Source organism: Podarcis gaigeae (assembly GCF_964106915.1).
Source record: "Podarcis gaigeae genome assembly, chromosome: 11".
In the NCBI taxonomy this organism is placed as follows: domain Eukaryota; kingdom Metazoa; phylum Chordata; class Lepidosauria; order Squamata; family Lacertidae; genus Podarcis; species Podarcis gaigeae.
The window spans coordinates 22,177,687-22,190,083 of NC_139687.1; the positions used below are offsets into that span (position 1 = coordinate 22,177,687).

The 12,397-nt window shown below is 43.2% G+C and overlaps 1 protein-coding gene across 3 annotated transcripts in view; it reads right to left on the reverse strand.

Annotated features, from left to right (window-relative positions):
* Nucleotides 1-12,305, reverse strand: part of DCP2 (decapping mRNA 2) — a 27,166-nt gene extending 14,861 nt beyond the window's left edge. For 2 of the 3 annotated variants that reach the window (XR_014556089.1, XM_083702420.1), the window contains exons 1-4: nt 5,301-5,539; nt 2,941-3,092; nt 892-1,019; nt 424-522 (exon numbers count right to left, since the gene is read on the reverse strand). Coding sequence is in view for 2 of the 3 variants with exons in the window: in XM_083702420.1 (XP_083558546.1) it covers nt 424-522; nt 892-1,019; nt 2,941-3,092; nt 5,301-5,353 (432 nt within the window). In the remaining variant the exon portion in view is untranslated. Of the gene's footprint in view, nt 1-423; nt 523-891; nt 1,020-2,940; nt 3,093-5,300; nt 5,540-10,757; nt 10,927-12,209 lie in introns of those variants that run through there. The other variant, XM_083702421.1, reaches the window with a different exon arrangement.
* Between the last annotated feature and the right edge of the window lie 92 nt (nt 12,306-12,397).

Genomic DNA, 12,397 nt, shown 5'->3' on the forward strand with positions numbered 1-12,397 from the left:
TGTTTACTTTGTCTTTCACCAGAAAAGGACAAAAAGTTTATATTTTATGTTGAGAAAGGGAAATTGGTTACATAGCAGGAAAAGCAATCAAGGAGGCTGTCCATACAGCAAGCCTTGCCCTACAACAACCAGTTTCCCTATCTTATGCCACTTGGCACAATGTATGTCCAATATATAAACAGCATTAGTACCTCTTCTTTAAAGTAATTCTTACATAACTGTGTACAATATTATTGGACTGAATGTCAATGAACGCATAGGAATGGCAGCAAGAACAACGTAAAAAGTTATATCCACGTTTGCCATATATCAGGGGACAGAAAAATCACCACCTGATAGAAAAACACTAATATGGTACATGTACTTGAGGCCCATGGGAACATGTCAGAGACATCGTTTTGAGCATAAAAGCAACTCAGTCACCTCTCTAGCAGCACAGTCGTGTGGAGCTTCCTCTTTATTCACTTTCCCTTTTGGAAATCCCCAGCCAGACTTTGCTAAATAACCCTGGACCAGCAGCACCTGCAAAATTTAAGCAGTCAATTCAAGACATAATTAAGCACTTAGAAGAAGAGAAGTAGTAGTTGGAGGGCATCAAATTGTGTTAAGCACCAGTGGGATTGGGAAAGTTTCATATTTACAAGAACGATACACCAAAATAAATGATTGAGAAGGAAGAAAATCCAGCACACATTCTTCTCTTCCAGTGAGGGAAAGACTCTCAAACGATATATATTATTCAATTATAAAACTAGTGTTTACATAAAAAGGTATTGTTTAGGAGGTTTTGAAATAGTCACACTTAATGATTTTAATGTTAAAATCTAAATCAATATTAATTCCATTTTCCAAGACATAAAAAGAAATCCTTCAGATCAGCTTCACACTTACATTTTCAAGGCTCTCATCGAGAATAATGGCACCATAGGTTGGCACTCCCATTTTGTACTCTTTCCATTCATCTAAAACCCTCTGCACATCTTCACCTTGAGGCAGTAAAAAAGGGCAATGACTGAAAAGTATAGAAAGTCAAGGAAATTCACTGCACTAGGACACACGTTTTCATTCCTCAAATCATGTTTCCTTTCTTTCTTTGTCTCCAGCAAATCATAATCACTGACATTAATGAGGGAACCTTCACACCACCGAGCTTTAACACCAGTGGGTTGGTTTTTCTTAAGAACTGTCATGGGAATAATTGGGGGAGAAACCTGATATGTTAAGTCACTTGCCTTGTTGCCTGTGAAGAATCCTGAGGCACTTTAAATTGGATAGGGATGCTTTCATAGTTTGAAACACCTATTTGAAACACGTATTTCACCACCCCACCACCTTAGAGCTATATATGTGTAAACTGGCAATCAGGGCACTAGTCTTTAAAACTACACAGCCTAAGCTGTGAAAGGGGAAAGGGTCAGAAACATGACATGGCTAAATTTACAGATCACAGAGCTAGCAGTACAAGCTGGCCAGTGTCCTTTAGGGTAGGATGTGTTCCTGATGCCCTGAAGGGGCAGTCGTGAGGCCCAGTTCGAGAAATCACTGAATCCTGTCAGGCAAAAAGCCCATCTAGTCTACCATTCTGTTATCGCAGTGGCCAAACAGTCCAACACCACTCTCTTACCGTATTTTTTGCTCTATAAGACTCACTTTTTCCCTCCTAAAAAGTAAGGGGAAATGTGTGTGCGTCTTACGGAGCAAATGCAGGCTGCGCAGCTATCCCAGAAGCCAGAACAGCAAGAGGGATTGCTGCTTTCACTGTGTAGCGATCCCTCTTGCTGTTCTGGCTTCTGAGATTCAGAATATTTTTTTTCTTGTTTTCCTCCTCCAAAAACTAGGTGCGTCTTGTGTTCTGGTGCGTCTTATAGAGCGAAAAATACGGTAATCTCAGTCAGCTTTTGGGTCAGAAAACTGCCTTGTTTCCCTTCTTGATGACCTATGCAAGTAGATGGGCAGAGGAATATTCCGTCTGGATTGTCTCTGTGGGTTGGGAGGGTTCTGCTCTATCATATTTCCCTGCAAGGCAACTGCGTTCCTCAAATCGGGCGCTGCTGAGAGTACCGTACACCCCAGAAGCACACTTAGCCTGTCCTATAAATGGGTTTTAATGTTATAGCTTCAACCACTCTGTGAAATTTGCAGTCTAAAAGTAGTATATAAATCATAGCACTTCTTTTTAAAAGTCTCTGCCTAAGAGACTGGCATGCAGCAGTAAGAAGCCTAATAATCGGCTGTGGTCAGGCAGGTGAGAAACAACAGCTTAAAGTAATTTTAGAATGCATGCTACCCCCACCCCAGAAAAAGCATGAGCTGATGATTGGCATTTTCCAGTTTTACATGCATTCATTACATAGCAACAGGAACCACAAAAATCAACAGAATCTACTTGTAATGCCTCCAGTCCAGAGCTGTGCATGCATTCCAACAAAGGGCCCTCCTGCACAAACCAATTTCCCCATTCATTTCTGTAGAAAGGATAGCCCACTCTACATTAACCATGAGTGAAATTCTGTGCCATTCCCACCCCCAAACACATTGAAATTGTGTAACAAGCACATTTTTAATAAAAAAGTAACAGAAAGCACACATAAATACGTGCAGCGGTGCTTACTGTGAAGAACTTCATAAATTCCAGTTCTGGAGATCCCTTGCCTTAAAACCTAATCAGAATGATTTCAAAAGAGGTTACTCTCAAGTGTCTCATGACACGGGTAAATTGCCAGGGCACCTGACATCTCTAGGTAGGGCTGAGAAATACTTTTATCTGAAACTCTGGAGAGCAGCTGCCAGTCAGTGTAGACAACAGTGAGCTAAATGGGCAAATAAGAATAATAGTCTGTTCTCAGTATGAGGCAGCTTCCTGGATGGCACTCATGAACACAGTTTCACCACACATAGTCCACAAGACTACAAAAAGACACAGTAATACAGAAAGGATATCAGCTTTAGCAAAATCTCTTATCCCACACTGAGGTAATCCTGGTGTGTTCTGCATGTAGAAATCCAAGTAAAACCAATGGGCAAGCTCAATCTGAAAACACACTCGGATGGCATTGTCCCGTTCCTCGCTGGGAATGTGCAGAATAAATCGACTGTTGGGAGGGGGAAAATAATTTTATGTACTAGCTACTGACACACCTGAAGCACAAAGAGCTCCTAAATTACAAACACAGCAAGCACAAAGTCAAAAAGGTTTATTTGAAAAGGACCACACATATTTAAAAAGAAGTCACACATAGGTTTCAAGACATGTATTCAAGATCTGGGACATTTTAGTGACAAACTCCCATCAGCCACCATGAGATTAGAATCCTTAAGCTTCATGCAGATGAGTAAATACTATGGTTTACATAGGGCCTTCAAATGCTTTCATGAACTTCACTTGAAAGCTTTGAGGGGGTTATAAAAATGCAGGAATTGTCAGGATGTTTGTAATATTTGATACTTATTTTTTATTTTACTTAATACACCTGTATACTGCCTTTTCATAACTTAAAGTGTATTACAATGACTGCTAATAACAGATAAAAATGCAATGCAAGACTAAGATAAATCTAGCAACAAAAGCTAATGAACTAAGGCAAAATGAAAAAGATGTGCCTTGCAAACACTCCTAAAAGCTAGTACAGTGGTACCTTGGGTTAAGTACTTAATTCGTTCTGGAGGTCCATTCTTAACCTGAAGCACCACTTTAACTAATGGGGCCTCCTGCTGCCGCCACACCACCAGAGCACGATTTCTGTTCTCATCCTGAAGCAAAGTTCTTAACCCGAGGTACTATTTTTGGGTTAGCGGAATCTATTACCTGAAGCGTTTGTAACCTGAGGTACCACTGTATAGGCATCTGAGTTCAACAGGCGTGCATTACTTGTGTAAAAGCCTTGCTTCTGGCCATTATGGTTCTTACTTTGTGTGTTATAGGTAGCTGAAGCAGAGAGCATTTAATGTTTGAAGCTTACATACATACTAGGTGGATGAAGAGATGCTCTTTCTGAGATACATAATTCTAGTTTTATTATCAAATAAAAGCTGTGGCCTCAGGTGAGTGCATATTTTCCCAGAAAAGCTGCTGGGTTGGTATTTTTAAATCAGGTTTTAGTGTTTTAACAAAAACACTTTGGGGATGCAAATACATATTTTAAACTTATTGGTTAATGTTATGTGTATTTCTTCCTACAACTTAAACCAAGCAAAGAGAAAGGACTTTTTGGGAGCTGTTTTCTACTTACGAACGTGATCTGTTTCGGGGTGCCATTCGCACCCTGAAAAGTCTGTAAGTAGAGCGCTGCTACTGCGTGTGCACAAAGTGCAATAGAGCACCTCTGCGTTTGCAACCCGAAAATCCACAATATGATGCAAACGCAACCAGAGGTATGACTGTACAGTACACTGTAAAAGACGTACAGGGTGGGAGTAGGCTAAACTGAAAGTTATAGTTGCTGAGGTATAATAGTTCCATCAAGCCGCACATGCTATGTGTATAATACAATAACACCAAAAGTCTAACAAAACTACAGTATTTACAAAACTACCTATTGTCAAAACACATTGTGGATGTTACTTCAAAAACAGTAGCTATACTGACTTGTGCTGCAAAATGACTACCTAATTTTCATTCCATAACTTCATAGCGGCATGAACTTTCCATTTTAAAACTTGGGAATGTTTTTTTGCGTATGTGATCTTCAGGTGAAGGGCGGTATTGAAAATCAATCAGTCAGTCAGTCAGTCAATCAATCAATTAACTGCTGTGGGCGACACATTTCCTTAACCCTAATCCACAAAAATATGCATCATTACAGTGTTACATTCAATATATACTTGTGTGTGTGTACTTGTGCATATATTCAGTGCGACGTTCAATATATATATCTGTGCCTTGCGTGTGTGTATGTAAGTGTGTGTGTGTGTGTGTATATATATATATATATATATAGACTATATATATATATATAGTCTCGCACACAGACACGCGTCGTAAGAGCGCGCGCACTTTAAAGCCGCCTGTACAACCAACGACTCCCTCTCCCTCCCCGCCACTTTGGCTTATAGCTAATTAACCGGCACCACCAATTTCTGGGCAATTCTGAGCCGCGGGATTCTAAGCCTGGCGGGACTTTTAACTGAGGGAAGGCGACGCGGTGTCTCTCTCGGGTCCCGCCTGAGGGGCGCCCGCCTCTCCGCCAGCTCCCAGAGGAGGAGGAAAGGGCTTCGGGCGCTGCTGACCCCCGGGAGGTCTCGCTCCGGCCCTTCCCCACAGCCGGCCGCCTCCCCGCTTGTGAGGGCGGAGGCGTCAATACCTGCACAGGTCGTCCAGGACGCCGCTGGGAATCTCGGCCCGCTTGGTCTCCATGGGGAAGCAGCGCGGCTCATCCCGACTCCGCGGGGCCCACAGTGCCGCGCGAGACGGACCTTAAAAGTGAGGGGGGGGGAACGAGCGAGAGGGGAAACGAAACGAGGCGAGGCGGTTGGAGGCGGGACTACGCCGTTTCCGTCCCGTAGGAAGGAGGAGAGGGTGCCCGCGAGCCAATCGTCTCTGTCTCTGGTAAAAAGAGAGGCGCGAGGCGGGGTGGGCGGGAGGTAGGTTGCTTCTCTCAACCAACCGCCGCGGCGAAAGGAAAGGAATGGGCTAATCGGCTTGCCCGCTGCTCAAGACCGACAGCGGAGATAGCCAGTCAAGTCGGCGAAGGACCGTGAGCGACGGGCTGGGCGACGAAAGAGGAAGGAGAGGAAGGGTTCAGCACCCAGGGAAACGAAAGAAACGTTAAAGCTCCGCGTTAATAAATAAATAAATAAATCAGGTTTTTTTAAAAAAAATAAAAATAGGGGGCGGAGCTTTCGAGGTGCGATTCGTGCGTCATTTCCAAAATGAGAGCCGCCGGGGCTCAAACCCGCCTGGCAGTCACACCCCGTAACCTGGAAGCTCTTTCCCCCTTGCCCGACTCCTGTTTATGTGGGTTGCTCAGGAACTCTGCGCGCTCTGCACATGCTCAGGGGATAAGTGAGAATTTCTCAGATCCAGCCAGCTCCTTATCAGCTTGTGATCTGAGCTTCGTGGGTAAAATTCCCAGCCCCTCCATATGAACACGAGTCAGATTTTGCGCGGGGTTGGGCCCCTCCAGCTCCGTTGATTTCTACGATTTTACGCACGTCTTTTAAGGCCTAGGATAGATAACGTGAGATTATCGAAGCCCATTTGCTGAACCTACCCCATAATGCGAATGCATTTTCTGATACTTCCAGAGCTCAGCATATAAAGCTAGATCACTCAAAGGGTAGTAAAAAAGCTAACAGGCTTATTGTTCAAGTTCAAGGCAAACTTGTGTTAGGCAATAGTCTTAATAATATAATACGGAACATAAATCAGTATTTTTGCAAAGCTTCTGAGCATTAAAACACATCTTTTGCTTCTCTGTGACAGCTCCAATTCTAATATTGTTTTGCCATTTTAAAATCCAGTTTGCCAACATCTGTTGTCCAAAAGAGAGAAGTAACCAAAGACAACAACTGCTTAATTTCAGGTTAAACTTCTGAATCGCCACCAAAAAAATATAGCAGTTTTATCTAACTACTTTCCCCCCGTGTTTTTGTTTTGCAGCCAGTAGATAGAGGGCCACTCTGTGCGTTACGAAACTATTATTGTCGCTCCAAAGAAACTGAACCATTTCTGCCTGGGTTAAAGGGTAGTAAAAAATGTGCCTGCTAGTCATATGTGGCTCTACAGTTTTTCTTTGCTGAGAGGCTCCACAGAGAAAGCCCCACCCCGCAGGCAGCATGAGCAGCCAGCATTTTATGAACACTCACGATTGTGGTTTTACCATGCAACTTGTTAATACTCCTCTTGTCATCAAAGGGAACTTGTTATTCCACCTTTCGCTAACTGAATGTCTAGATTTATCTAAGACTATGGAGACTTTCAAACAAGAGAGACTTCAATAGTGCAATCAACTCAGAAGTAAGCCATGCTGAGCTCCTCTGCAAAATACTAAACTAAAACGTGGGAATGGGTTTTTGTGACCTTCAGATGAAGGGCGGTATAATGAATTAATTAACTGCTGTGGGCAACACATTTCCATAACCCTAACCCACAAGAAATGCATCATTTCAGTGCTATGTTCAATATATATTTGTTCATTGCATTCTATACACAGCATTATCAGCTGACTTCCCACATAAAAACATTTCTATATCAGTTTCAGCCACCAGAGGGTGGCATGCTTTTTTTTTTTTTTTTAAGCATTCAGACAATGCCTACAACAACAACAACAAAGGACAGCCAGACCTTTGAGAAAAAGATAAAAGGCTAGGATGTGGCAGGGGCTCTGAAAACTACAAACTATGAGATTGTAAATAAACCCGTTTTCAGTATTCCCCATCCTGTTAAAAACAAAACCACACATGTTCCCCTGAAAATAACTCACTAATAACCTGTATTTGCTGGTATTCAACTATTTTATCTTATTCATGTATATGCCCCTCTCCCTTCGAGATAGTATCTTTCAAAGATGGCTTATGAGTAAAAACTATAACGGTGCAATAGCTATAGTCCCTGTTAGATGGTCCTAATCTCAGCTAACTTGTTTGGTGCAGGCTTATTAAACCATCTTTGCCACTCAAGTTGTTAAATTTCAAATTGGTTATCTGAACTGTCAATTCCCTGTGACAGTCTGAATACTGACCTTGTTATTTCTTTACAGTTTCATTCATTGGTTGCCTGCCTACAACGGGTGGCTTCTTGTTTGATTTTGCATTTAGAGGGATACAGTGACAAACCACACACACAATTGTGAAGGACACCTGTGTCAAGCTCCACTTGAAAATACATGGAAGCTGATCCCTGATCAGATACCACTTTGCACTTGCTCCAATTTTAATACAGTATATACTTTTGAACACAGTTTTGGAAAATAGCACACTGCATTCTAAAACACTCTTTGCCACTGCCTGTAGAGAAATATAAGCCTTATTCTGAGAATAACAGAAAGTAATAATAGAAATAGTTGAGTTGAAAGTTGCCAGCAGACCAGAAATAAAATGGCCTTGCCTGCTCCTGTGTTTTTGACCTCAGGTGCATTTGCAAAGGCTTTTCATTGAGTAGAGATAAACATCAACAGCTGTTCGAGGCAGGAGAGCAAAACACTCTTAAAGGCATATCAAAAGTATAAAAATGAGCAACTTTACATGTAGAAATTAAGCTGGTGAGTGGAGACAGGGAAACAGTGAGCTCTTCACCAGGTTTTGCATGTCACATTACAGAACCAGTAAAAACAAGTTGTCAGCATACTAAGTAAGACCTTGATAATGTTCTGCTTCTTGTTCCAATATGCTAACTCTACACAGAAATGGGCCAACCCACAGAATCACAGAAGACAAAAAACAAATAAACACATGATGCAGTGAGTCATTCTGCCAAATTATGCATTTATATTTGATGCTCTGTGTGTACAGTACTATGTGCGTACCACAGGGATTTCAACTATTGTTTTTGTTTTGACGCTGAATAGGAATACACGGCACTGGCAGTCAACTTTCAAATACCGGCTGTCTCACAAAATGTACTTCCAACACAGCAGCGATGCTGTAATGTCCCTTGTTGAAGGTTTACGATGCCAGCATCAGCAGGCTCTTTAGTTGCTATCAGTCCATCCAGGAGTGCCACTTTTATGCCAAAAACTCCAGATTGTACATAAGCACTACCATTTCAACTGCAAAAGCTGACTCACTGTATACTTGTCGCGCATTACTGGATGCTTGCAAGGAAGCGCTTTTCCTTTCAGTACTTAAAATACTTCAGAAAAGCATCCATAAAATTGCAGAGGATAAATAATAATGGATGGCACATAGGTAAGCCTTCTACTGAGTTCAGCAAATACAGTGGTACCTCGGGTTACATACGCTTCAGGTTACAGACTCCGCTAACCCAGAAGTAGTGCTTCAGGTTAAGAACTTTGCTTCAGGATGAGAACAGAAATCGTGCTGTGGCGGCGTGGCAGCAGCAGGAGGCCCCATTAGCTAAAGTGGTGCTTCAGGTAAAGAACAGTTTCAGGTTAAGAACGGACCTCCGGAACGAATTAAGTACTTAACCCGAGGTACCACTGTATAACCTATGGGAATAAAATACCTACATTCTACATTGCAAAATAACAATAAATCAGTGGAAAATAAAGTTTGGGGAGCAAAGGAATGCAGCATAATCCACAGACTAACAATCTCTTACCTAGGCTTACTTTGTACAGTGGTGCCTCGCAAGACGAAATTAATCCGTTCCGTGATTCTCTTCGTCTAGCGGTTTTTTCATCTTGCGAAGCAAGCCCATTGACAGCTTAGCAGATTAGCGCTATTAGCGGTCTAGCGGCTTTTAGCGATCAGCTGAGAAGCGGCTTATCAGCTGTTCTGCTGATAAGCGGCTTAGCGCTTAGGGAAAGGACAGAAAAAAGTGAGAAAAAAACGCGGGAACTCGCAAGATTTTTTCGTCTTGCGAAGCAACCCCATAGAGAAATTCGTTTAGCGAAGCGCCTCCAAAAACGGAAAACCCTTTCGTCTAGTGGGTTTTTCATCTTGCGAGGCGTTCGTCTTGCGGGGCACCACTGTATCTCTGCAGTCCCAACTCTGTAACTTTAGCTCCAGAGATGACTATAAGGGAAGTGTGGTTGTCGAACTACTACAATGGTACCTCGAGTTACAAACACCTCAGGTTACAAACGCCTCAGGTTACAAACGCTTCAGGTTACAAACTCTGCTAACCTGGAAGAGTTACCCCGAGTTGAGAACTTTGCCCCAGGATGAGAACAGAAATCGTGTGCCGGTGGCACAGCAGCAGCAAGAGGCCCCATTAGCGAAAGCACGTCTCTAGTTAAGAACAGTTTCAGGTTAAGAACGGACCTCCAGAACAAATTAAGTTTGTAACTAGAGGTACCACTGTACTATGATATGGTATCCTTCTCTCTAATTGTGAGCTGATGAGTGCCAACAGACATTTAAATAAAATGGGCCTATTGTGAAACAAGAGGGAGTTACCGTATTTTTCTGTGTATAACACGCCCCCATGTATAAGACATGGGGGACTCAATATTTAGAAAATGGGGGGAGATTGCCCAGGGCTGTTGAGCTTTTTTTGGGGGGGTGCCTGAAAACGCTCACCCGGCTGGCCAACGCTTCCGATAGCACACGACGCAGAAGCCTCCAATCGTGTTTCCGATCACCGCCAGCCGCTGCCAATTGGCTGCCCAAATGCCGCAGCAGCAGCCAATCAACAGCAGCCATTGCCACAGCAACAAATCACCCACACTAATGCCAGTGACAATCTACTGCTCACGGAAGGAAACAATCCACCACCACCCCTCTGCACTACCCATGTATAAGACGCCCCCATTTTTTTACCATTATTTTAACGTAAAAAAACCCCTCACCTCATACACGGAAAAGTACGGTATTACCGTGCCCAGGAGAAATTCAAAGGTTGCAGAAGTGGAAAAAATATTTTAGACAAAAATGACGAGTGGGCAAAAATACCCTAAATCAGTCCACTGAGCATGTTCAGTGGCCCCAGAATACTCAATGTCTGTTGGAAGCAGAAATGGAAATCAAGTAAGGGAATTGGACAGAACATAACATGGATAGAACATGGTGACCCGTGTCACCAGCACACCCACTGGAACGAGTCCTAGGGGACACACAAACAGTCCCTGTAAAACATATACTCCAAAATCCACAATGCACACATGACAGACTGCCCTGTTGCATTCTGTGTTTCCTACCTATTTACGGGAAGACTCAGGGTCCAAGTCAATGGTGCTCACCGGAAGATGGCAGCTAGGAGAGCATCTTTCCCTCCCCACTCAGCAGCCAGACAAGCTAGATGTGGAACAGCTGGAACTAGTTGCAACTTCAGGTGAACTTAAAAAGGCCTTCTTCCTATAAAAGAAACTGGATAGAGGGGGTAAACTTAACTATCTACTGAGCGATATGAGTGACTTTGTAACATAAAGTAGCACTGTATGTGTTGGCAGCTAAGAAGATCAAGAGGAAAGAACTAGATAAAATAGCGGTCAACTGCAAAGGGGATTCAGATACTGTATTTAATTTGGCACATTTTACTAGAGAATCTTCTGCTATTCTATTTTATGCAACAAACGATCTTAGTAGTTGTGACCGTGGTTTATATTGTATGTGTGGTGCCTGATGATTTTTCTGGTTATTGCAGTCTTTCCTCTTGTTATTTTTCCGAATGATGCCATGGCCTATGGCTAGCGCAATAAAAGTATATGATGACGATGACAAACTATTTACTGTAGCTTTTCTTCTGGCTAGGTAAGAGTGGATCTAGAAACAGTTTGTTTATCCCATAGAAATAACCAGCACCCTTCAATGAGAGCCAATGTATTATGGAAAATACAGTACCTTACATAATACATTAAAAATAAAGGTACTGTGTCTTGGTCTGGAAGGGGGAGAAAGCACAATCAGTCAATACCTTTTACTTGGTCAGACTGAAACATTATAAAATAGCAGTCAAGCTTTCAGGTTGATTATAATTCTTAATTGGGATGGATATTAAAGCAAGAGAGGAGAGGGGACAGTGAATTAAAGGGGGGGCAGGGAGACTGAGGAGACATGAACACCATAGGAGCCAACTCCTAGGCCTTTCGCCCACCCCCAAATAAAATATTTGAGAAGGCCACTCCCAAAGTTGATGGACAATGCCATTCAAATAGAGTGTGCCATGCATGTGATGGATTTTGTAGGGTGGGACTTACTTGGGCGTAGCCAGTATTTATTTTAGGTGGGAGAGGTTTTATGTTGGGGCACCGAAGAACTGAGTTATCTGCATTGCCATCGGTCAGTTAGTTAACTATTTTTATTTATTTACTTGATGGGGTGGCAGCTATCCCTGCCCCCCCAATTCTGTATTAAAGTTGGCACCCCTGACGCACACCATACAAACACATTTAAACCAGTTGGCTCCCCTGCCCCAATCCTAGGAGCTGTGGTTTGTTAAGAGCTCTGGGAACTGTAGCTCTGTGAACTACAGTTCCCAAGATCTGGAGGGAGCCTTGTCCTTTACATCTATGCTGAATGTGAAGGCGTGGGTGTGGCTGTGCGCTCTCTCTCTCTCTCTCATGCACGTAACTGCCAAGAACTGTTGGCAGAAAAGACAGAAAACACCGAGCTGCTATAAATAAGCAAGTCCCCTGCACCCTCGTTCTTACAAGGCCTCCATTTGCAAAGGCCGATGCGTGGGGTTTCAAACGACAGGGTGGGGTGTGTGGAAGGGAAAAGCTTTCGACGCCCAATCTTGCTATTCTCCTGCGCCTTTTCTGCGTGGGTCATTCTACCCGGGCTCCCCGCCTCCCCAGCCACGCGAAAGCCCCGAGCCGCTTCCGCCGAGCCTGGGTGT